At 47.7% G+C, this 26,524-nt stretch overlaps 1 protein-coding gene across 6 annotated transcripts in view; it reads right to left on the reverse strand.

The window, feature by feature from the left end:
* The window catches only part of SLC29A4 (solute carrier family 29 member 4), a 37,072-nt gene that overhangs the window by 8,132 nt on the left and 2,416 nt on the right, over positions 1 to 26,524 (reverse strand). Inside the window, exons 2-7 of one of the 6 annotated variants that reach the window (XM_048493934.1) lie at positions 21,458 to 21,538; positions 18,916 to 18,972; positions 7,613 to 7,788; positions 3,450 to 3,587; positions 1,505 to 1,618; positions 911 to 1,039 (exon numbers count right to left, since the gene is read on the reverse strand). In XM_048493934.1, coding sequence (XP_048349891.1) covers positions 911 to 1,039; positions 1,505 to 1,618; positions 3,450 to 3,587; positions 7,613 to 7,775 — 544 coding nt within the window. In that variant the 5' untranslated portion in view covers positions 7,776 to 7,788; positions 18,916 to 18,972; positions 21,458 to 21,538. Of the gene's footprint in view, positions 1 to 910; positions 1,040 to 1,504; positions 1,619 to 3,449; positions 3,588 to 7,612; positions 7,789 to 14,105; positions 14,475 to 18,915; positions 18,973 to 21,320; positions 21,376 to 21,457; positions 21,539 to 26,524 lie in introns of those variants that run through there. The other 5 variants (XM_048493933.1, XM_048493932.1, XM_048493931.1 and 2 more) reach the window with 5 other exon arrangements.

The following is a 26,524-nucleotide window of genomic DNA, read 5'->3' on the forward strand; positions in this document are numbered from 1 at the left end:
ATGTTCAGGAACTACAATTCCCATCAGCCTCTGTCAGCATGGCCAATTGGCCATGCTGGTAGGGGCTGATGGGAATTGTAGTTCCTGAACATCTGGAGAGCCGCAGGTTCCCTACCCCTGGACTAGCCCAAGGTCACCCAGCAGGAATGCAGGAGTGTGGAAACACATCTGGTTCACCAGATAAGCCTCTGCCACTCAGCTGGAAGAGTGTGGAATCAAACCCGGTTCTCCAGATTAGAATCCCCCTGCTCTTACCCACGGCACCACGCTGCCTTATACTGGACCAGCACTAAAGCCCATTTTAAATTAAAATAAAATTAAAATAACAGAAGGAGGGAGAGAAGGGGTACCCCATCATCCTTTCTCTTTCCCCTAGGAGAACAGCCCCATCCCATCCTTGGCCCCGGCCCCAGGTGGACTTATCCAAGGCCGGTGCTTCTAGTCCTTGTCAGGGAGAAGGGGCATCCAGAGACATCTAGTCAAGCAGAGAAAGATGCTCTGCAACTGTACCTGAGGCTGTTTAGAAACATCAAAACATAGAGCTGGAAGGGGCATCCAGAGACATCTAGTCAAGCCCTCGGCACAACACAAGACATTCACAACTCCTTCCTCGCTCCACTCCCCCAGCGATCCCTGAATTATGCAGGTAAAAAAATTCAGGCTCCCTGGCTATTCTTTCCTGGCCCCAAAGTGGCCATTGGCATTCCTGCAGGCACACATGTGGTACCATATATGTATTACCAATGGACCACAAGAGGACTGGCTATTCCCTTCCTCTAACTATGCAAACCGAAAATGGCAGGGATGCGACCAAGAGCCGTCAGCACGCAAAGCGTGAACTCTGCCACAGAATTGTGGGCTGGAGGCCTCCCACATCCCCGATCAGTGTTTGGCCCCTTCCCACACATACCTGTGCAGCCAAAGGCCACCACGCCCACCGCGATGAGGTTGATGGCGTAGGCTTGCTGCCGGGTGAAAAGCTCCAACCAGACGTCGCAGAGGCTGACGAAGAGAAGCGGCCCCAATGCAAAAAGATACCCTGCAACCAACCGGAAGAGATGGAAACAGAACATGCCAGACTGACTACCAGGGCTTCCTTCTGCTTGGAACGAAGGACAAGGATCTCTTCCTCTCGACTTGCACTAGCAGCATATGCAGAACTTTCAAGAAATTCCACCAAGCACCCCCTCCTCCCCTTTTATATTCTGCCTTAATTCTTTCTCCCTCTTTCAATCTCAGCCCACTTTCTATTGAACATAGTTATTATTGTGAGGTTTTTGTCTTTGGAGGGTTTCGTTCGAAGGGTTTTATTTCCCAAATAGGTCTCCAGTTGTCGCCTCCCACTATCGTTGTGTTCAGTAGCTGCATCAGCTTAAAATGAAAAAATGGGGTGCACCTCCTCTGGTTGAGACAGGACATTGGAGAAAGGTCCAGTGTCTAAAACCCAAGAGGAGAGATCACCCATCAGTGGAGGGGAGGGTGGGCAATGGGGTCTTGAACCTACCTACAGAGATCCTGGTGTGGAGACTCAACATCTCCACCAGGGCGTTGTTGAGGATTACGGCCACCAAGGCTACCAAGATGTAGGTAAGGCTCATATCAAATACAATAGACGTCCCTACAGAAGAAAGCAGAAGAGAATGAGGTTTGGAAAAGACAGTGAAGTGTTACAGAAGGGCACAGTTTCCACATGGTGGTAAAAAGTGCCATCAAATCACAGCTGACTTATGGTGACACCATGGGAGTTTCAAAGCCAGACACAAACAGAGGTGGTTTGCCAACCATGGTTGAGGTGGTTTGCAAACCATGCTTGACCCTGCTTAGCTTCCAAGCTCTACTGAGATCGGGCTAAGCTGGGCCATTCAAGTCAAGGAATTGTCTTTCATTTACCATTCCTTGATACCATTATGCACCAAAACATGTTCACCCCTTAGCTCCTTGATGCCATTTAAACGGGGATCCATAGCAGATTATATATGTATAATGCTGAACCCTAGCCTTTGGAGAGCTATATCATTGGCTAGGTTCAATGTTCTGCCTTCAGCGCTGCTATATGGTAGTAGATTTTTAAAAAATAGAGGGCGCGAAGAGAACTGGAAACTTTAACCCATTCCCATTTCTATTGCACTAAACTATGAGGGAATTAGGGGAAAAATAGGCAAAGCTCTTCTCTTGAACTGTGACAGAATTCCAGATACTCAAAAGATCTTCTACTTGCTAAATAACCCTGATCTTGTAGTTTGTGAATTGGTGGCCAAGTTTTTACTCAGAATTATACACCCTAAAGGATAGTTCTGTTTTTTAACTTTGTTGTGTCACATTGTTATCAAGAGATTCTTTCTTATTCTTTTTGGGGATTGTTTTAAATCCGGTTTTTGTTTTTTCTCTGTATCATCTTATATGTCAATAAAGGCTTGTGCTACTACTACTACTACCATTACGCATGTGCCATTTTTCTGTCTTTCAACCTGCTTTCATCTTTGGTCAAACAGATCTTTTCTGGGGAGGGGGGAAGGATGTACAGTTTTTAAAATGATACACAAATCCAAGAACAGTAGCTATGGTGGAATGACTTCATTTAGTTAAATATACTTACAGCTCTGCTACAGTGATCTTAGATTAATACTTCCTTTTTTAATTTATTTTTAAAAAATTTTATTGTATCATTTGAATTTTACATTTTATATAAGTATCCTTCATCAGACATTTTCAAACAATACATTTCCCCCCCCCTTTTTCCCTCCCACCATTACATCTTCTTCATAATCTTGCCACAATTTATTTTTTGGTATTATATCAAAAATATCTAGTGTCACTTGTTCCCAGATATATTCCAACCATTTCTGAATTGTCCATTTTTTCTTTTCTTTCCAGCCCAAAGCTATTGTTGCATGGGCTGCTTTAATCATTATTTTATACATATAACTATATTCTGTATCCACCCTTCTATCCTCCATTACACCCATGAACATTAAATCATTGTTTAAAACAATATTAATCTTCACCAGTTTTTCAATATATAACAATACAATTGCCCAAAAATTTTTCACTTCTGCACATTCTATCCACATATGACTATAATATGCCTCCTGGTCTCCACAGTGCCAGCATTTGGAACTAAGTCCTTTAAGATTAATACTTTCTTATGCAAAACCAAATAACAGGCGTGTTAACACTTGGGCTCATTCCGCACATGCAGAATAATGCACTTTCAAACTGCTTTCAGTGCTCTTTGAAGCTGTGCGGAATGGCAAAATCCACTTGCAAACAGTTGTGAAAGTGGTTTGAAAACGCATTATTTTGCGTGTGCGGAAGGGGCCTTGGAGCCTAGTTTGGATGACTTCAGTTTCAGCAACTGCGCAGGGAGACACATGCCAGAACAAAGAAAGTTCGGCAAAGAAACCCAAATGCCCACCTCAGTGGGGTTCAACAATACTGAGATTTCATACCTGGATACTTATGATGAAGATAGTCCACATCTGTAATAAAGCTGTTATAAGGCAAGAGGAAACCAACTCCGGCAAGCAGCATAGCAAAATAAATACCATGGTAGCGATCTTGAGGTTCGGGGTTTTCACAGGCTGTACCTCGAAAAAGGAAGAGGGCGGAAGAGAAAGCAGCTGTGATTGAGGTGACAGGACACATCAGGGTACATGAAAGACTTCAGGCACTGAGGCCCCTTCCGCACATGCAGAATAATGCATATTCGATCCACTTTCACAACTGTTTGCAAGTGGATTTTGCTATTCCGCTCAGTAAAATCCAGCTGCAAAGTGGACTGAAAGTGCATTATTCAGCATGTGCAGAAGGGGCCTTGTTGAGAAGATTCCAGATTATATCGAAGAACAACAGTTCTAAACTGTTATTATTTCAACAGACATTGCTGACACAGTGGTGGGAGCTACCCAGACAACCCCCTCTGTCTGAGCTCACAATATGCTTAGTTATCTTAAGAGTGTTTGATAAAAGCTGGTTTCCCAAGATGGGTAGGGGTATACGCTGATGGGTCTGTGTGCATTCACATTGCTAACCTCCTCCCCACTTCCCCAGGGATCTGGCGTCATGTGAGGTTGCAAGAAACACAGATGTGGACTTTCCACAGAAGGGGTTGCGCGGCAAATCCACACGACAGGCAACCATAGAAAAGCATACTGTGATGAGGAGGAGGAGGAGGAAGAAGATGAAGAAGAGGAGGAGGAGAAGAGTTTGGATTTATATCCCGCCTTTCTCTCCTGCAAGGAGACTCAAAGGGGCTGACAATCTCCTTTCCCTTCTCGCCCCCCCCCCCACCACAACAAACACCCTGTGAGGTGGGTGGGGCTGAGAGAGCACCGAAGAACTCTGACTAGCCCAAGGTCACCCAGCTGGCGTGTGTTGGAGTGCAAAAGCTAATCTAGTTCACCAGATAAGCCTCCACAGCTCAAGTGGCAGAGCGTGGAATCAAACCCGCTTCTCCAGAGTAGACTGCACCTGTTCTTAACCACTACATCATGCTGGTAAGTTTTTCCATACTCAGTGTGGAAAGAAAAACAAGTCTCTAGGGTTGTGGTCCCATGTTTATTGTAACATGTAGTTCCACTGAGGGACGCTCTGGTCAACCTTTATTCTTTGGGGCACACCAATCGTCTAAAGTGCCTACCGAACCCTGACAACATTTTTTATTTTCCAAAACGTTTTGTAAAGTGATGAGCCCTGCCTTGTTTTCTCTCTCCTCGTTCTTCTCCTGTTTTTTATTATCGGTTTTGAATTACAGAGTCACGGCCGCAATTTATTTGTGCCTGTCTCCCATTTTTCATCGCTGCTTTGAAGAGTTATTATACTTATGCTTCCTAGATAGTTGCCCCACCAGTTCTTGTTTTAAGCCTTGTGTTATTTTTAACGGATGTTGTGGGCTGCGTCAGGACAATCTTCATCGACAGTGTGATACATAAATATTTCACGCACGTGTGCAAAACAAACACTGACTGGGCTTACTCCCAAGAAAACATGCAGAGAATTGCGGCCCCCGAGAGACACAAGCAAACTCAGCAGACCACACCGAGGCAGAGATCGGCTCACGCTCTGCCATTTTTGCAACTCCAAACTGGCAGCTTCCAGTTCTCCCCCCAGCTCGAGAAAGAGGGATGTAAACACCATTCTCAGCTTCAATTTTTAAAAGTGGCCCTTAATGTTTGCAAACGGCAGGGTTTTGTAGGTGTATAGCGCCTGTGAGGTCGATGCGCGCCACGCAATAAATCCTGTTCTGATTAAATGCCATTCGGCAAATTGCAACCTTTCAGCTGATACCCAGGAGGCGGCTCAAATACCAGATCTTGGCTGTGTTTCGTTGCCAAACACCACAGCACGAAACAAGAGACCAGCAACAAATATGTGGAGAGATTAAGGGGCAGAAGCCCTGGATATTGGTCTATGAGAAGCTCAGCAAATAACAAGATCGTGTCCTGAAATGATGGGGGTCAGTTGAGAGAGTCACCAAGGGTAAGCAAGTCTGCCTGCGGCCAGGCTGTACTCTTTCTCACCAAAAGATGATAGGAGATTTGTGAATTCATCTGCCATTTCCTTCTTTGGACCTTCTTTGTTCTAGAATGCTCCACTTGGGTTCTAGTGCCTTGGGGACGAGGTAAGCCTTTTTTGTGGCTATTTCGGAGAAAGAATGGTCTCGTTTTGTAGGTTAGAAATGACTGGCAATCCCTCTGTGATTTAGCTAGCTGGCTGGAGAGTGTCCAGAAGTTTGCATGAAGCCTGTAGAACAAAGTCCTGAACAGCCAGCACAAGTAGAATCATAGGATCATAGAGTTGGAAGAGACCACAAGGGCCATCAAGTCCAACCCCCTGCCATGCAGGAACACACAATCCAAACACTCCTGAAATATGATCATCCAGACTCTGTTTAAAAACCTCCAAAGAAGGAGACTCCGCCACTCTCCCAGGCAGTGAATTCCACTGTTGAACAGCCCTGACAGTTCTTCCTAATGTTTAGGTGGAATTTTTTTCCCTGCACCTTGAATCCATTAATCCGTGTCCTAGTCTTTAAGGCAGCAGAAAACAAGCTTGTTCTCTCTTCGACATGGCATCCCTTCAAATATTTACACATAGCTGTCATGTCCCCCCTTAACCTTCGCTTCTCCAGACTAAACATCCCCAGCTCCCTAAGCCTCTCCTCGTAGGGCATGGATTCCAGACCTTTGACCATTTTGGTTGCCCTCCTCTGGACCCGTTCCAGTTGCTCAACATTCTTCTTCAAGTGTGGTGCCCAGAACTGAACACAGTACTCTAGGTGAGGTCTGACCAATGCAAAATAGAGTGGTACAATTACTTCCCTTGATCTAGGCACTACACTGTTATTGTTACATCACGGAATTGCATTAGCTTCCTGGGCTGCCATATCACTCTGCGGACTCATGTTCAGTTTGTGGTCTACTAAAACTTCCAGATCCCCTTCACATGTACTGTGGTCAAGCCAGGTGTCACCCATCCTATATCTGTGCATTTCATTTTTCCTGCCTAAGTTTAGCATCTTACATTTATCTCTGCTGAAATTCATTTTATTAGTTTTGGTCCAGCACTCCAACCTGCCCAGATCGTTTGGAATCCTGCACCTGTCCTCCAGAGCATAGGTGTCAAACTCGCGGCCCTCCAGATGTTATGGACTACAGTTCTCATCATCCCCTGCCAGCATGATGCTGGCAGGGGAGTGATAAGAACAACAATCCCTGCTGGAAGAATCACGCAATTTGTTTATCTAACTCCAGAATATCTTCACCCTCCTAATTTGGTATCACATGAGCCATCACACAAGCTTCTTTGATAGGTGGGACAGTTTGGAGGTTGTCTCCCTATGATTTAAATTCCTGAGCAAGAATATATGGAAGAAGACATAAGAACATAAGAAAGAGCCTGGTGGATCAGACCAGAGTCCATCTAGTCCAGCACTCTGCTACTCGCAGTGGCCCACCAGATGCCTTTGGGAGCTCACCTGCAGGATGTGAAAGCCTTCTGCGGCTGCTGCTGTTCCCGAGCACCTGGTCTGCTAAGGCATTTGCAACCTCAGATCAAGGAGGATCAAGATTGGTACCCATAGATTGACTTCTCCTCCATCAATCTGTCCAAGCCCCTTTGAAAGCTATCCAAATCATTGGCCATCACCACCTCCAGTGGCAGCATATTCCAAACACCAATCACGTGTTGTGTGAAGAAATGTTTCCTTTTATTAGTCCTAATTCTTCCCCCCAGCATTTTCAATAGATGCCCCCTAGATCTAGTATTGTGAGAAAGAGAAAAAATTTTTCTCTGTCAACATTTTCTACCAATTTTCTAAGACAGTTCTGCCATTTTCAAAGACTCTCCTTCAGATAGCCTGGTCCCAAGCCACATGAGGTCTCAAGGACAAAAGCAACATCTGGAATTGAGCTCAGAAGAGGATCAGTAGCCAGTGTAATTGCTGGAGTATTAGGGTCATGTCTCCATAGCTGGCCCTGACCAGCAGTCTAGCCGCAATGTTCTGCCCTAGCTGCAGCCTCCAAACACTCTTCAAGGGTAGCTCCAAGAAGAGTGTCTCGCAGTAGTCCAGTCTGTCTCCATGGGAATTATGTTGAGAAAGGAAGTCACTCACCTGGCTCCATGAACGTGAGAACTCCTTTGGCCTGACACCCTTTGGCTTGGAGCTCCTCTTCTTCCAGCTGGTAGCTGTCAAAACTGAAGCTCATCACTACGTTTCCCTCGGGTGTGATCACAGGGCTGATGTCTTTGAAGTGGTCTCCTCTTACGGAACCCATGGTGGCTGACTTACTTTTAAAAAAAGAATGAGATAAACAAAATGTAAGAACTTCAGCCCACCCAGAATGGATTGTCCCACCACACAACCCACTATCCGAAAGATTACTAACAGCAGTTTATTTCAAGAACACCAGTTCATGTAACAATGGTTCTTTCAGTGGGATCTACAGCACGTTCCCAGTGAATAAGTTTTATCTGAGAGCTTGCCTAGATGAAAAACGGGTCTCAGAGGCATGCTCCCATGATGATGATGATGATGATGATGATGATGATGATGATGAAGATGAAGATGAAGATGAAGATGAAGATGAAGATGAAGAAGGAGAGGAGGAGAAGAGTTAGATTTATATCCCCCTTTCTCTCCTGTAAGGAGATTCAAAGGGGCTTACAAGCTCCTTTCCCTTCCCCCCTCACAACAAACACCCTGTGATGTGGGTGGGGCTGAGAGAGCTCCGAAGAACTGTGACTAGCCCAAGGTCACCCAGCTGGCGTGTGTGGGAGTGCACAGGCTAATCTGAATTCCCCAGATAAGCTTCCACAGCTCAAGCAGCAGAGCAGGGAATCAAACCCGGTTCCTCCAGATTAGAGTACACCTGCTCTTAACTACATTAACAGATAGGTTCTGCACTTCATACAACAGCAAGCTGGCAGGAGACAATGTGAATACGACACAGGACTGACAGACACAAGCTGTTAGTAGCTTGTTTGTTTATTTATTTACTTCATTTATATTCCATCTTTCTCCCCAGTGGGGCTCTAAAGCGGCTTACAGCTTTCTCTCCTATTCCATTGTATCCTCACAACAGCAACAGATGCACATTATGTATCCCGCAGTACACAACAAGTGCCAGTGTTCAAAACACAGCACATAGTGTGGAATCATGGCAAAACATTAGAAGTCAAAAAGATGCATTGCTAGAGGTCAGAAAGTAGGATTTGAATGGCTGATAGATCTTTGGCCCTGCTATGGTTAACAGAAAATGAATGCATTATACAAGTTATGTGCCTGTATTCAAATATACTCGTAATTCCTACTGGGTGCACTTATAGCAGGATATTTTTGGTATAAATAGGGAAGGACTTCAGTGCAGGCTTTCTGATTTTTGGAGCGCCGTTCCAAGTCTGCACAGCCTTATTTGTCTCCTGCGTCTTTAGAAAATGATTTTCCATTTGTTTAAAAGGGGGGAAAACGATTTCTATGTCACACAAACATACACACACACAAATGCTGGAAGGCACACAACCAGCGCTGCGACGATATCATTTTTGAAAGAAACGATCACAGCATCCATTGGTGTTATCTATAAGAAAGGGCCACAATTTCTATAGCCTCAAAGAAGTACAGATGTTTTCAGCATTATTTCTTAGCAGGACAACTCCCGTTTAATTAACCTTACATTAACTCCGTTCAACAGAAGAATAAAAGCAGACAAACAGCCAGTATATATTTAAGAAGAAACTACACAGGAAAAATATCTGCCTGCAAACACCCGATAATAGAAGAAAAACCCGATAAGGCCAGACAGGAAATGATCTCCGTAAACCAACCGCAAAAAAGATGTGTGGGTTGTTTGCTTTTTAAAATAGCAGCCCCGTTTTAAAAGCTCTTATCGAATACTTGTTATCAATATCCAAACAACAGCCACAACACAAAATAATACATTTTCTCACATGGACATGGCACCACAGTTCTCTTTTATTGACCTCAATCTGATCGAAGTCTGGAGCTAATTCTCATCTTCTCAATGTTCTATCAAAAGTCTAACCACAGAGATTCAGGAAAAGGTACGTTTGAAGCAGATGTTTTCTTCCATGGGATGTGCCTGTGAAAACACCTGGCAAAGGATCATTCTACACAGTGCCCCCACTGTTCGAACTACATGTTATGTTGAACACATCGTCCCAAAGGGAATTTATGGAGACTGACTGTGAATTCCCTATGAAAAATTTGGTGGCCAATCCTTGTCTTTGGTAAGAGCAGGTGTACTCTAATCTGGAGGAACTGGGTTTGATTCCCGGCTCTGCTGCTTGAGCTGCGGAGGCTTATCTGGGGAATTCAGATTAGCCTGTGCACTCCCACACACGCCAGCTGGGTGACCTTGGGCTAATCACAGTTCTCTGGAGCTCTCTCAGCCCCACCTACCCCACAGGTTGTTTGTTGTGAGGGGGGAAGTGCAAGGAGCTCATAAGCCCCTTTGAGTCTCCTTGCAGGAGAGAAAGGGGGAATATAAATCCAACTCTTCTTCTTCATCTTTGGTTTTCCAACTTTGCCCATGAAATGCAAATCTTGGATGAAGGCTGATACAACACTTGAAAAACACTGGGGCATGCCCTGGTAGAATGAAATACAAGCATACTTTCTCCACCAGCCTCAAATTTAAAAGAGGGAAAACCACCAGAAGTTGCCTGAGCACAGTGCTGATTGGCTGGCTCTCCTATGATGTCAACCAAAAAATAACTCAACCTGTTGGGTTGCCAGCCTCCAGATAGGACATGGAGATCCCACAGAATTACAACTGATCTCCAGACAACAGAGATCCATTCCCCATGAGAAAATGGCTGCTTTGAACAGTACAATACTATGGCAATCTACCCTGCTGTGATTTAGGTAATCTCCAGGTCTTTCCCGATTCAGAACTGGCAACCAATCAACATGACTTCCTAGAGTTCTTTTGTTCTTTGCAGTCTTCATTTTTCTTCCTTCTGATGGATGGTCAAGCAATGAATGGCTAAGCCTTTCAAGCATGTGTGCTACACTTTTAGAAAATAAAATGAACCTAAAACGGGCAGGTAAGGGTTACCGGTTCTGGGTTGGGAAACACCTGAAGATCTTGGGGGAAGAGCCTTAGAACGGCAGGGTTTGAGGAGGGGAGGATTTTTGATGGGGTGGTTCTGCCCTAAAGATCTGGAGATCAATTGTGCTCTCATGAGATGGTCAGCCACCTCAGGTAGGGGCCAAACTGAGTCAACATTCATCTTGCTGGCATCTGACATTTCAGCTGGGAGAAAAATGGAATCTCCCTGCAGAGGTCGGGATCCCTTCTTCTTCAATCTCTAACCCCCAAAGGGCATCCAGTGCAGATGAGAACGGCACAGGGGACACCCACTATGTAGGTTACAGGGAGGGGATTTCTCAGCAATAAGGCAGGTACGTAGCGTGCCAGTGCAGCCTCAGGCGACCTCCAGTCACAGGCAGGTGGGGAAAGATCTATTTTGTGACCCAGCCCTGAAAACAGGAACCAGCCTGAGAAGTCAGTTAGGTGGGACAGCGGCCTGCCTCCACGGCTGCCAACTCTGGGGTTGAGAAATGTGGGGACAGAGCTTGGAAAGGTCAGGCTTCAGACAGGGAGAGATCTCATCAGGGTTGTGATGAAGAGGAGGAGGAGGAGGAGAAGAAGGAGAAGAAGAAGAGGAGGAGGAGGAGGAGGAGTTTGGATTTATACCCCACCTTTCTCTCCTGAAAGGAGACTCAAGGTGGCCTACAAGCTCCTTTCCCTTCCGATCACCACAACCGACACCTTCTGAGGCAGGTGGGGCTGAGAGAGTTCTGAGAAAACTATGACTAGCCCAAGGCCACCCAGCAGGAATGTAGGAGTGCAGAAACACATCTGGTTCACCAGATAAGCCTCTGCCACTCAGGTGGAGGAGTGGGGAATCAAACCTGGGTCTCCAGATTAGAATCCACCTGCTCCTAACCACCACACCCACACTGGCTTTCGTGTTATAGAGACCCCTCTCCAAACATGTCACTTTCACTAAGGAAACTGATCGCTGTTGTCTGGAGATCAGCTGTAATGGAAGAACTGGAGGCTGGCTACCCGCTCAGTCTCAGCACAAGGAGGTTTCATATACTTGGCATTGCTTTTTTGTCCCACCCTTCCTGCGAGAACATCTGGGCAGGATAAACGGCTTCCCCCTCCTGCGATGGATCTGCGAACAACTTTATGAGGCTCAGAGAGCGTTTGGGCTGAGGTCAAGCGGCTGAGTAAGGGACCTGTTTTAGCCTGCAGGGGTGGCCAACCTATGGCACTCCAGATGTTCATGGACTACATTTCCCATCAGCCCCTGCCAGCATGGTGCTGAAAGGGGCTGATGGGAACTGAAGTCCATGAACACCTGGAGCGCCATAGGTTGGCCACCCCTGCTCTACACTGTGGCACCACATTGACTACTAGCTACATCCATTCTAAGGTTCTGCAAACCCCAAGGAGATCTAAGCAGAACCTCTTAGAGGCAGAAACTAGTTGTGCAAATACCTTGCCAGCAAAGCCCAGCTGTCCATTTCGAGCTCCAACTTGGTTGGAAAGGTTTTCGACTGCCTGTTGTGCGGTTCCCGGGCTGTGTGGCTGTGGTCTGGTAATTTCTGCTCCTAACATTGGGCCAGTATCTGCACCTGGCAACTTCAGGGGCATGGGGCTGTGACCAACACTCATCACAGACAACAAACCTACTCCTCAGTAGGCATGATTTATTGCGAGGCAGCGGGGAAAGAGCTAGTAATTTTCCCAGGGGCAACTCGCTATCCTGAAAGACATTACAATCTCTGATGCACCCCTGGAACATGTAAACAAGGGGAGGAGGCGAAAGCCGGGAACCATTTTGTTGTGAACTTCAGAGGCCCCACTGGGGTTCTCAGAAAAATGGTGGCTACACACAGGGGAATTCTCTGGCGGGTCTAAACCCCTTCCCACATCCACTGCTCAACCTGTCCTTCCAGGACTAGACACGACGCATGACTTCTAGTTTCAGCCTAAATAATTATTTCCACGTGGAACAAGCCGGGAAAAGGCCAGGTCTGGAATCAATGAAAATGGACATGGTACAGATGTCAACCTCCAGGTGGGATCTGGGGATCCACACAAATTAGAGCTCATCTCCAGAAGGCAAAGATCAGTTCTCCTGGATGCTTTGGAGGGTGGACTCTATGGTATTGTGCCCCACCGTGGTCCCTTCCCTCCCCAGGCTCTTTCCCCACACCTCTAGGAGTTTCCCAACCTGACAACTCTACTCTCCATTCCCTGCCAGTAGCCAGGGGGAAGTCACCAAATAACACATGTTCATGCAACACTGGAATACACGGTTACCAGCGACACCTTTTCAACTCTCCACAACCCTTTTTTAAAAAAACATCTGAGGTGGCAGTCTTCTTCAATCCTTGCTGGATGGCCTTGGGCCAGCGGCACTCATGGAACCAAAACTACCTCGCAGGGTTGTTGTGAGAATAAATGGAAGCTAGGAGAACGACATAAGCTGCTCAGGGAGAAAGTCAGGGCAGAAACGAAGTAACCGAATGGCAACTTATCCGGGAGCAAGATATATTAGGAAAAAAACATAGGACTTGCTCCTGAGAGAAGCGTGTGTACAATATGTGCAGGATAACTTGGTCCGGTCCTCCCGTTTTCATACAACAGACTTTTCTGAACTACAGCACAAATTGCAGATAAAACACACCCTGAAAAAAACAATGGCCACCTTATAAACAGGCCAGCCTGACAAACGTCCGTCTGACTGCAAGCAAGCACCGACAAAAATCTGCTGTCAAAAATGCCGCTTGACAATTTGCCAACTTTCCTTTGGCAAGGTCAATTTATTGCCGCCAAGTCAAGCAGCCAGCTTACAGGGCAATCTTATGCCCAGTGGGTCCAGCCTATGCACATCGAAATCAAGCCCGCCTCAGTGCCAACAGTCTGAAGGAATCGAGAGAGAGCCGATTCTCTCCCTGTTTACAAAAAACGACCCTACCTGGTTGCCTAGGGGTGTTTTCCCCTCACCATAGATGACCAAGCAAAAAGCAGCATTCCTTGCAAACTTGTCCCTTATTCCCGTGGGACGTAAGAAGCCTTTCCTTTCCATCCCCCCCCCCCCCCCGCCCCAAAAGCCCACATCACCCTTATAGATCAGGACCTCAGAGGGTGCACACTGGATAAACAGGAGGAGGGGAAGGGGTGTCCCAAATTCACACTGCGGGGGGCGCTGTGCCAATAGGAAAAGAAGCTGGCACTGGTTTTAAAGCCCCCCTTTTAAAAAAAGACAATGAAAGTGGGAGATTGATCATCCTCCTGGCGACAAACTAACAGCTTCTGGAGGGGATGAAAGGGCTCCCCGGCGGCTCCCCAAATGCATAGGGCTGGCTGGGGGTTGCCGGATTCCAGCCTCTCCCCCCCACCCCAATTTGAAAGCCTCTTTGTTTGGCAGGGAAAGGGAGGGGAGAGGGAAGCCATCAGACAAAAGCCCAGATCCCCCCCCCTTTCAACCCGGCTCTCCTTGCCCCCTTCAGCCAGGCAGGGCCAACAGGTTTGCCCGCTGCTCCGCCACCCGTCCAGCCTCACCTTGCCTTTCTTGGGCTCTCTCCGCCCGGGAAGCTTGCAGAGGGTGGGGGGGCCCTTTGGTGCCGCAAGTGGGGGGGCTTCAGCCGCCGGCTCCGGCTTGCTCAGGGCCAGCTCCCATGGCACCTGCTTGCTCCGTGCCAACTCCGAGGAGCGGGCGGGGAAGGCAGGCGGGCAGGCGAGGCAGAGCGCGCCAGCCTGCGTGTTTGGTGGCGCGTCTCCAGCCCGGCCCGGGGATTGCGTGCCCGCTCGCCCCCTCCTTTGCCAGGCTTCGGGGAGGGGGGTCGACCCGCCCAGACCGGGAGGAGGGGGGGAGAGACAGACCTAAAACCGCCTCCTCCGCCTCTTCTTGGCGCTTGGCTCAAATGCACACTTCCACAGTTGCATCCCCCTTTTTTCCCCCTAGGGTTGCCAACCCTGACTTGAGACATTCGTGGGTGGAGCCTGGGAAGCCAGGATTGAAGGAGGATTTGGGGAGGGGAGGGACCCAGTGGCTACCATGCCATAGAGGCCACCCACCAAAGAATCCCTTCTCTCCAGGATGGATTATCTCTGTAGTGTGGAGATCAGTTGCGGTCCCAGCAGATCTCCAGGCCCTGCCTGGAGGATGGCAACTGTTTGGTTGGGGCAGGCACCTCTGTTGGTAGCTGAGGAAGCCGTACCGACTCCCAAAAGATTACATACCCTGGGAGGAAAATACGACTGGCCTTACAGGGATCAGTGGTTTCTTTATTTGCTTCAGTTTGGGGACCCAAAGCGGCTCACGTGGTTCTCTCCTCCGTTTTCTCCTCACAACCACCCTGTGAGGTAGGTTAGGCTGAGAGAATGTGACTGGCTCCACAGCATAGATGGGGACTGGATCCTGGCCTGCTCTCGTAACCCCCGTGCCACACTGGGGCACCACGCCTGAAGAAACTTTGGCCCCACTGAATGCAATGTCCCAGTTCCCCTCCCCAAGCAGCTCTGGGGCAGATCTTCATGGCCTCTGACCTGCAGGTGCCTGACCCAAGAAAGCCTGTCCAGCTACTGGGTCCAGGACCTGTTCTTTGGTCAGCAAGGCTGGAACTGTTCAGGGGCCTCGAGCCAGGCTCGCCTGCTGTCACCTGATCCATGGGGACTGGAATGGCCTTTCCCCAGCTCTGCTCCATCCCTTTGGAGACAGGTCCGCAACAATCTACAAACCTAGGTCAAAACATATGTGTCCAAATTGAGCCATGCTGCTTGGATAATGGGTCACCGGGGGTGCCTGCCCCCCCACCCCCGCGGGGCACTGGTGGGGGGATGTGGGGGTAGAGTTGACAGATCCATGTCAGATCCATCTGGCGATTTAAGGATGGAGCTGAAGAGGACAACGTTTTGTGCCACACAGTCCATCCTCCCAAACATCTGTATTTTCTCCAGGAGAACTGATCTCTGTAGTCTGCAGACGAGCTACAATTCTGGGGGATCCCCTGGCCAGGCCTGGAGGCTGGCATCCCTATGTGGCCCAACTTCCCTTTCCCTCAAAACACAGCTAGGACAAAGACCGGAATGGTTGCTTCCTTTAATTACACACCTACCCCTTTCCAGCCCCCTGGTTGGTCAACCAGAGCCACTTAACCCTCTGAAACGGGTGCTCCACTTGGCAAACGGCCTCCACGGCCTTTGGAGAGCCAATTAAACTGCAATTAAAAAGGTGACCGTTCTGTGTCAGGGAGGTTTTCAAGCTGCGTATGTGTCGCACAGCTAAGCACTGTAAGGGGGGGGGAAAGGGGGCATGCCAATGTTCTCCGGATGCCACATAGATGACAAACTGCACTATTGCCCTGCACGGTAGTCTGGTGTGGTGGTAAGCATTCATTCATGGTCCCTAACCCTTCCTTCTTCTATGGAACGTTTCTCCAGATGCCTGAATCACAGCCTTCATCAGCCTTTCTCAGCATGGCCACTGGCCATTAAGGCGCTGAAAGGGCGATGGGGAATTGTAGTTCCCATCTGAGAGCCGCAGGTTCCTACCTCTGTCTCTATGATAGGGTTTTCCAGAAATTAGGGAATTACATCAGCCTCCTTTCAGCATGGCCAATTGGCCATGCTGAAAGGGGCTGATGGGAATTGTAGTTCCTGAACATCTGGAGAGCCGCAGGTTCCCTACCTCTGTTCTATGAGAAGGGCAGTCAAAGTCAACAAGGCCCTTTGGAGGAGCTTATTTTATGGATCTGTTTAAAACATGGGCCCTTGTGATTTAGTGGTTAAAAGGTCGGACTACGATCTGGTAGACCCAGATTCAAATCAACACTCTTAAGCAGAATGTGTGGGATAAGGCATACGTCCCCCTACTTCAGGACTAGTATGCCATGGTGGTTCGAACACCAGACTAGAATGGGGAAGACCAGGGTGCCAGTGTGATATAGTGGTTAAGAGCTGGTGGACTCTAATCTGGAGAACCGGGTTTGATTCCCCACTCCTCCACCTGAGCAGCAGTCTTATCTGGTGAACCAGATTTGTTTCCCCGTTCTTCTACATGAAGCCTGCTGGATGAATTGGGTCAGTCACAGCTCTCTCCAAGCTCTCTCAGCCCCACCTACCTCACAAGATGTCTATTGTGGGGAGGGGAAGGGGTTTGTACGCCACTTTGAGGCGAGAAAATAAGGGGGAGGGTATAAATCCGAACTCTTCTTCTTCAAATCCTTACTCTGCCCTGATGCTCCGTGTGCGACCCTGAACCCCTCATTCTCTCACTCAACCTAACACCTCGCAGGATTTTCTGTGAAAATGAAATGGGGAGGCACACGGAAGTCTGAGGAGGAGGAGGAGGAGGAGGAGGAGGAGGAGGAGGAAGAGGAAGAGGAAGAGGAGGAGGAGGAGGAGGAGGAGGAAAGGAAGAGGAAGAGGAGGAGGAAGAGGAAGAGGAAGAAGAAGAAGGAGGAGGAGGAGGAGGAGGAGGAGTCTGGATTTATATCCCACCTTTCTTTCCTGTAGGAAATTCAAAGGGGGTTACAATCTCCTTGCACTTCCCCTCTCACAACAAACACCCTGTGAGGTAGGTGGGGCTGAGAGAGCTCTGTAATGCCCAAGGTCACCCAGCTGGCATGTGTGGGAGTGTACAGGCTAATCTGAACTCCCCAGATAAGCCTCCACAGCTCAAGCGGCAGAGCGGGGAATCAAACTCAGTTCCTCCAGATTAGAGTGCGCCTGCTCTTAGCCACTATGCCACTGCTGCTCCCTACACCACTGTAAGGGGGGCGGGAGGCAGCCCATGCTCTTATAGGATAAATGTGTGCCAGGCAGACAGATGTGGTGGAACCCAAGCGGCACCCTGTGCCCCAAGCACATAAATAAACCCCGCGTTAAATAACTGACAAATGGCCATCATTTAACATTGCCCCAAATACATCCTCTGAAGTCATCAGCCAAATACGGGGCTGGCCATGAATCAAGAACATTAAACCGGTGGGGCTTTTTTTATTAAGAAAATGGCTGCTCTGACTGCAAAGAGGGAAGGGGGAAGAAAGCAAAACAAGGCAGAAGAGTAATGTGGGCGAATGGCTAAAGAGGAACCTTTCAGCTCCTCTGAAGCCCTGGCTGTAAATGTGAAGAGCCAGGTTATGAATTGCAATCTTCTCGGAGTCAATAAACGCCAGCCCCCATCTGTCAGCTCGTAGGTCCAATGAGGGCGAGGGTATTGGCGTGCGTGCCAGAAGAAATCAGAGAGACAAATCAACCTGTTCTTCCTCTGTGGCACAATTTGGGCAACAATCCATCCTACCAAACGTACCAAAGGAATGTTACCTGGGCAGGGCGGGGGGGAGGGTAGAGAATGAGGGATACTGGGATGAAGAGAAAATGCAGGACATTAAAACAGTAATTATATCCTATCTCACATTTTTTTAAAAAAGGCACAGTGGTATCTGTAAAGAAAAGAAAACACCCAAAGAAAACACCCTGCTGGCAGGGTTACAATTACACATTGTGCTCATTTGGGTTTTTTTAACTAAAATATTTGGGCATGTTTGATGTGACTCAAGAGTAGCATTGCCAGCCTCCTAGTGATAACCTGGCACGTTTCTGCGCCAAAAGCATATGCCAACCTCAAACAACTGAGGATCGGCTTAGACCCAGTCTCAAAACAATTATATAATACCTTGGATCAAAACACAAATCATTTCAAAATCACCTCTGCACAAATCCGGGCAAAAATATGCAACAAGAAGGACGTGGCATACACATTTACAGATATCTCGGCAACAGAAAGGAATTCAAACATGTAAATTTTTAACGTGTCCATCCAAAGCAATACCACCTCCGAATTGGGTAGGTATTTCAAACAGATCTTTTCATATCTTCTGCACAGTAAAAAGAAAAATCATAGCAAGAAAACATATAATTAGTGCCAACCTTCTCTAATGCAGCAAGGGCCCTTTCCCCACTGTCCTTAAGCCCCGCGCTACTCTCCTAAAGTAGTGCGGGGTTCAGCTGCCCTCCCCACTTCAGGGGCGGCGAGAAAGCAGCCGCCCCGACGCTGCTTCTCTCGTGCCCCCTTGACGCGCGGAATTTCTGGCGCCTTTTCAAATGGCGCCTTTCGACAACCGTGGGGATCAAATGGCGCCGTTCGACAATCGTGGGGATGCCGGGGCGCGCGCCAGGAATTGCGCGCGCCGGGAATTGCCCGCAGCAACCCTCAGGCAAAGGTGAGTGGGGAAAGGGCCAAGGACAACCGACTCCATATAATGGCTGTTAGCTATAACAACACGTAACAAAACAGACTGCAAAGTGAAAAGCAAATTTCCATGTCACTAGCCCCCAAAGAGGTAGGGTAGTGTACAATGTAACTTACAAAGAAATGTTCAATGATGTGTTTTCCAGAGTACACTGTAGATTACTGTGTTTCTTTCTGTAACCAAAAAAATATAACAAAAGCCATGAATTAATAATGTCTCATCATCCATGATGCAGAACAAAGAATCTCACACCCTGACTCTCTTGGAATTTGCAAGTACCCAGGTGACAGAGATTAGTCCCCTTGGGGGAAAGGGTTTCATTGGAAGGTAGGCTCCTTGGCTTTACACTCGTTGAAGACCCTCCCCACCCCAAACCCCACCCTTCTCAGTCTCTGTGTCCAAAATCTCCAAGTATTTCCTAAGTGGGAATTTGCAACTCCATGTAATAGTACTTTCAGTTAGGCAGTTGATTAATAAGTTGGTCCAACTGTGAAGTCCAAAAGCCAGTGACGGGCAGATGGACAAGATATTTTTTTTTGCCCAATCCCCTTTCCCTGAGGAATTTGAAGGTGAGATGTAGAAATTTAATAAAGCTGCGTATACCCTTCTGCCCAGGTCTCTGCAAATTAGCATTGAAATTACATCTTGCAAAGGAGTTGTGTGTTTTTGTATTTTTTGGACATTGCAATTAAGGAGCCGAGAAAAGCCCTGCTGGACGGGAACAAATCACCAGCCGGTCTGCTGTTTTGTTTCGGACAATGGCAGCTGGGTGTCTGCGGAGTCTTACAAGCAGGCCATGAAAACAACAGCCCTCCTATTTTGCGTTTCCAGCGTCTGGTGTTCAGAGGCACATACTGAACTGGCGCTGAACACAAAAGATATAGAAGTCTCCAAGGAGCCCACGTCATTGTGAAGTCTGCTAGGGGTGTAAATAAACCAGTAAGGACGGTGCAGAACACCAGCAATGAAGCAGCCAGAGATGTACTGCTTGCATGCTGCTCCGAGTCCCTCAGATTTGCTTCAGTCCCAGTGAAGCTGAGACTCAACAGAACGCCACCATCTCTTATTTCTCCCTCTCCCAAGCTGGGTTTTGAAGAAGGGGACTGCACACGTCCATTTTCTGCATGACCTCTGGGAGTAAGTCTTCTCCGACTGCAGCTCCAAAGATGCTTTCAGAATACCCCCCCCCCCCCCCCCGCCCTCCAAATTCTGGAGCCAAGCAACTGTCTGGGTTTGGGAAATTTCTGGAGATTGTGGGGGTGAAGATTTGAGAGGGTAGAGTATATAAGGAGAGGAGGAGGGGAGTAATATGCAGCTATAGAGTCAACCTTCCAAATCAGCCATTTTCTCCAACTGAACTAATCTCTGTCGCCTAAAGATCAGTTGTAATAGATAGAAGAAGAGTTGGATTTATATTGCCCCCTTTCTCTCCTGTAAGGAGACTCAAAGAGGCTTACAAACTCCTTTCCCTTCCCCCCCCACCCCACAACAAACACCCTGTGAGGTGGGTGGGGCTAAGAGAGCTCAGAAGAACTGTGACTAGCCCAAAGTCACCCAGCTGGCATATGAGTGCACAAGCTAATCTGGTTCACCAGATAAGCCTTTACAGGTCAAGTGGCAGAGCAGGGAATCAAACCCAATTCTCCAGATTAGAGTGCACCTGCTCTTAACCACTACACCACGCTGGCTCGCTTATAGCAAGAAATTCCCAGGCACCACTTGGAGGTTCATAACCGAATCAGCACAGAACAAGGCCATCCAATCCACCCTCCACAGTGATCCTTTTCTCTAGGGCAGGGGTCCCCAAACTACGGCCCAGGGGCCAAATCAGGCCCCTGGAAGACATTTATCCGGCCCACTGGGCAGAAGTGGATCTCCCCCTTCTCTATCTCCTTTTCCCCAGGTTTACAAACAGCATTAAGCGTGGGCGACTCGCTGCTCATTCCAAGTGGCCGGAGGGGACCGTACCAATGCAGCAAGGGGGGGAGAGAGAAAGGCGGCAGAGCTGCCTTTCTCCTCCTCCCCCCCCTTGCCGCATTTCAGTGGTCCCCTCCGGCAGCTTTGAATGAGCAGCGAAGGCCGCTGCTTGAGGCTGTTTGTAAACCTGGGGCCCAGTCAGGGGTGCCAAACTCCAGGCGGCTCCCTGGAGCTTGGCACCACGACCCCCAGGTTTACAAACAGCCTCTGCTGGCCACTCGCCGTCTGCTCATTCCAAGCGGCCGGAGGGGACCGTACCAATGCGGCAAAGGGGGGGGGGAGAGAAAGGCGGCGGAGCTTCAGGGCCGGATTGGAAGGGGACCGCGGGGGTGGGGGGCTCGGCCAGGGGCGGGTCGAGGGCGGATGGATGGCGCCCCTCCCGCAGGCGGCACTTGGTCCGGCCCCCGGCTGGGCTCTGGCCATACGTGAACTGGCCCCCTGTTTAAAAAGTTTGGGGACCCCTGCTCTAGGGGAACTGATATCTGTAGTCTGTAGATTAGTTATAAACTGGGAGAGCAATAGGCCTCGGCTATAGGTTGGCAACCTTCATTTATTGAAGCTGTAACTTCTCCCAGATCTGGAGATACACACACCCAAACTAGCACAGCCAGTCTTCATTCCGGACCATGAAGGAAATCTACGGGGAAACAAAAGATAAAAGAAACAAAAGCAGGACCATACCCGAAGATTGCTCTCTCCCGAAGGACAATCTCAGAGTGTGGTTCCCCCCAATAACCTCACGCTCTTGCTCAAAAATGCAGCCTGCCAGGGTGAAAAATGAAGCCAATTAGAAGACAGTGGAGCCCGTGGACCAACAGGCCGCTTCGGCCTCTCTCAAGTTTGGGAGCAGCAGCATACGTAATTTATCCTGCTCTTGGCCAGGTAGCATTTTTCACGCCCCTGTGGCACGGGCCCAGCCAAGGCAATAGGTGAAGGATTACGGTACAGCGAACAGAAGAGCAGAGCATCTAGGCAGAGCATCAAGCATCTAGGAGACAGCAGGCCAGGAAATTAACTGTGAAGCTGATATAACCAAAGCTCTTTCCCTGTACCATCAGGAGAGAGGAAAACGCAGAGAAACGGCAGCAGGCTAGCAAATGTTTAGCGGCCGGCTGCTGGGCAGAAATTCATCAGGTGCAGCCAAGCTGATAAGATATTGGTTCGGGATAGGGTCTGAGTTTGGAATTGGTTCATCTTGTATGCCCCTGTTTGCTGTATGATTACATGAAGCTGTTTTATACCAGTTGTTGATTGATTGATTGATTGATCGATCGATCGATCAATCGCGATCTATCGATCTATCGATCAATCACGATCTATCGATCTATCGATCTACCGATCTATCGATCTACCGATCTATCGATCTACCGATCGATCTACCGATCGATCTACCTATCTACCTATCTATCTACCTACCTATCTACCTATCTACCTATCTACCTATCTACCTATCGATCGATCTATCAAATTTATATCCTGCCCAACCCCCGAAGGGCTCTGGGCGGCGGACAACACAAAATTCAAATACAATAAGCATAAAAACAATATATAAATATATAAATTAATCACTAAATAACATATTTAAAATGCAGCAAATTAATACATGATACAGCAATGCCCGCAAAGTCCCTCTTAGGCCCTCCCAAGGGGGAAAGAAAAAAGAGTGGGTCCTACAGATGGAATGGACCCTACCTATAAGATGAAAAGGAGGGAGAGGGAGACATTTGGTAACCACGCTTAGTATCTACCTTACGGGACTCAAGGCAGCTTAAAGCAAACATTTTTTAAAAAAAAAACCACCCCAAAGTTTATTTTTTAATTTTGTATTAACTTTTTCTCATTTTACACAAAAAGCAAACCAACAGATAACTAAAACATCAGAAATTCAAGAAACAGCCAGAGATCTTGCCCTAATACAAGTGACAACTCTTAACCAAAATTTAAAACCACAGCGTTGCCAGGAGAACCATGCAGGCATCTTTGGGTCCCCACTAGGGATAGAACTTAAGTTATTAAATAAATATACAAACAAACAAACAATCAAACAAATAAATAAGCCAGCCAGCCAGCCAGCCTTCATTGGGTGAATGTGATTTGAAACTAACAAATTCTGCTGGTTTGAAAGTCGAGCTGCCTCCTTTGTTCTCAGATTTTAACTTCATGAATTAGAACCTATCGTGCTTTCTCACCTTATGCCATGGCTGGCAAAAGCTCACAGCCTATCTCACGGTTGGGCTGGTGACTGTGGCATTCAGTCCCTGGCAACCAGGTAAAAGTTTCGTATGCAAGGGGGAAAAATGCATTAAATGGGTAGGAAACAGAAACTTCTCCCCACTTTATTGTTAACATCTTTCTTTTTGATTTTGTATATAACACTCATATGACACTACGCTGTCTGCCATAGCTGTGAAGCATTTCCTGCTGCTTCGGTCAACATTGCATGGCCTGACCACTTTTAGGACTGTAGAGAACAGGCATTCGTGCGCCTGGATTTCACCCTGGCTGCCCCGACCTGGATGGTCCAAGATAATCCAGTCTCATCGGATCATGCACCAGCTCTAATTAGTATTTTGGTTTAGATTCCATTCCACAACACACTGACAGAAGAAGAAGAAAAAGGAGGAGGAGGAGGAGGAGTTTCGATTGATATCCCACCTTTCTCTCCTGTAAGGAGACTCAAGGTGGCTTACAAGCTCCTTTCCCTTGTGAGACACTTTGTGAGGTAGGTGGGGCTGAGAGAGTTCCACAGAACTGTGACTGGCCCAAGGTCACCCAGCAGGAGTATAGGAGTGAGGAAACACATCTGATTCACCAGATCAGCCTCTGTCACTCAGGTGCAGGAGTGGGGAACCAAACCCGGTTCTCCAGATTAGAATCCACCTGCTCTTAACCACTATACCAGTGTAATGTGCAACATGTAGGCACATGAAACTACTTCCTATCCTAAACCCCAATGTCACGAGCATTCAGACATTATTGCTGATCAATAGGTCACTCATACATCCAGTCCTGAGCCACAATAAGCGGTCAAGGCTTTATGAACAAGAACCTGGGCAGCCTCTGCTGAAAATGAGTGCAATCCGCCAAAGATAGTTCTGTTTCTTCAGTCAAAACATTCATTCCGCTCCGGTGCGGCTGCAGAGATATAGATTGTGGATTCCTCTGTAAATAAATAATAAGCCCAGCTCTAATGGACTAGGCCTCTCGACAACACACCGTGCCATCTGCCTTGTGCAGGGAAGAAACCTCATTTGTCTGTGCGGTTATTAAGTTAAAATCTATTAGGCTCGCTTACATCAGCTCCTGCCCAGGACAAAGACCTCCCCTTTTTTGCCCAGAGAAAAAAGCCTAGGGAAGATGGTTCAGAGGGACAATTTGTGGTTGCCATAGCAATGACGTTGTCACTGGAAAGGCACATGTCAGTGACAGAAACACGTGAGGACCTGACTGAGAAACACAGACGCTTTCTTCTTCCACGATGGCTGCTCTCCTGAGCAAGCTCACAAATGGCAGAGCTCAAAAATCACAGAAAGGAGTGGAGAGGAGCAGCACCGATTACGCTTCGCCTTTGCTAGGATGCCGGGGCTGTTGCTAGGGGAAGTGGTTGCTAGGAGAGGCCCTGGGCCACACCTACGGGGTATTCAACTATGCTCTCCTCCACAGTGCTGACAGACAGACTTTTTGACTTATTTACCACTAAACGAAGAGGCAAAAATGTGCTTGGATAATTACAGTTTCGGTCCAACAGCTCAGTTTTGAGCTTGTCACTCATATTTGAGTCATCAGATCTACAAGTCAAGAGGAAGAGACGTTCCCCCAACATCTTTCATTTTAATAAACAAGAGGCAGAGAAGAAAAGTCTCTGTCAGTGTTCTTCCCCCCCCCTTTAGTTGGCAGTATCCGTGTTTCTGCTTTTAAATAAATTGGCCTCTTTGAAGGCACATTCTATTAAGAGCTCGGGCCAGCCTGCCGTTTCTAGCATTTTGGATTATTCTGCTCGAACTCAACTCTGATATAGGTGCGTATTTAAGAGTCTAGTCAGCAATCTTATATCAGACCATTAATCTTGTAGTAAAAGGCACAAGTCGGCAGTGTTTTGGGTTGGTTTTAGTTACGGCACACAAGTAAAAACATTCCCGGAGAATCTTGCTTCCCTGCCATCCTTGTTTAAATTAAAACATACTTATTTACAAACCTAACACAGATTCACTTGTTAAAAAAGGATAATACCATCCACTATTATTACATAGATTGTTAAAGGACAGCAGTTATTTGATCCTATTCCGATGACCTATCAAAAGTCAATGGGTTACAGGCAGATCAGTTTCCCATATTTATAGGTTTTCAAAACAGGTTTTTCCTAAAAATTTGGGGTTGGGACTTCAGCAGGCCATGCTGCCACCGAGTTCACCCTCCAAAGGAGGAATTTTCTCCAAGGGAACAGATCTCTCTAGCTGGGAAATCTCCCAAAATTACAACTGATCGCCAGCCACCAGATGAAGGTTTCGGAACCTGCCACTCAGCACCAAGCTTTTTTAAAAGTATGAAATAGTCTCTATTGCCCATACTTTTACGGATTCTGTCCTTGTCTGCATCTGAAAATGCTGACATATTTAAAGAAGTCGAGGCCCCAATCTATGAATCCACCATCGTATGAATAATGGAGGTTGGTGCGTGTTCCCAAACCTTAAGGTTCGCCTACCCCCTGACAGCTCTAATTCTATGGTCTTATACCCCATTGAAACCCCTCCCCTCCTGAAGCTCCAACCCCAAAATCTCTAGGCATCTCCCAACTTGGAACTGGCAATCTCTTCACTGCTCTTACAGGGCAAATGGGAGAAAGGTTGCGCAGTTTCCGTGGGCCACCAGGGGGACATGCAGGCTGTCCTCCATACATGCTCCAGCCAGCTCTTAGCAGCCGGAGTCGAGACAGAGGTCAGTCGCTGAATTCAATCACAGCCTTGGCCCTGCTATGCAGTCTAAGTGATGAGAGGGCCTGCTTCGTCCGTTCTCCGTCTCGCTTTGCACCGCCTGACATTGATTTTCCAAAGCTGGACCAACGCCCACAGACTGCTGCAGAAATCCCATTTCTTACGTCTGGCTCAGAGATGGGCATGGTAATAAACACTGACATCTCTAATAATTGTGAGAATCATTATGCAGCACTTTGCACATCTGAAGTGCACAAAATCAGCTTGGTGGTCGTCACAGCGACGCTGTAAGGTGGATAACGATGTTGTCTAGAGATAATTTTAACTCCTGGAAATCTCCAGGTCTCACCTGGGGATTATCAACTCTCATTCCTCACCTTGTCTGAAACGGGGGGAAATATTGCTGTGCATTATGAAAATGCCCATGATCATGGAAGCTTTTTGAATACTGGGCTCTAAGAATAAATGCTATTTGTTTGGAAGTACATGGAATTGCAGCTCTGACTTTGTAACCTCCCAATCCGTCCTGTTTGCTAGTTTTGTGTTTGGTGCTGACCGAACCTGATTTGTGCTGAACATTAAACAGCAACTGTTTGATTGCTTCTATCAGCTCTTCCCCATTAATAGCAACATGTTCTGTTCCTCTGTGGGCCAACTGTTTGTTCATTTCACAGGATCACAGGGTCGAGATGGTTTCAAGCTGATGATTTCAGTGCTGGAAGGCGGGGGCGGGGCGTTCTCACCTTGCTTAAATGAGACACACCACCCGGCAGAAACTGGGATGGGACATCTAATTAGGGGGAAACTATAGCATAGA

The sequence above is a fragment of the Sphaerodactylus townsendi genome, linkage group LG04 (genome assembly GCF_021028975.2).
Source record: "Sphaerodactylus townsendi isolate TG3544 linkage group LG04, MPM_Stown_v2.3, whole genome shotgun sequence".
In the NCBI taxonomy this organism is placed as follows: domain Eukaryota; kingdom Metazoa; phylum Chordata; class Lepidosauria; order Squamata; family Sphaerodactylidae; genus Sphaerodactylus; species Sphaerodactylus townsendi.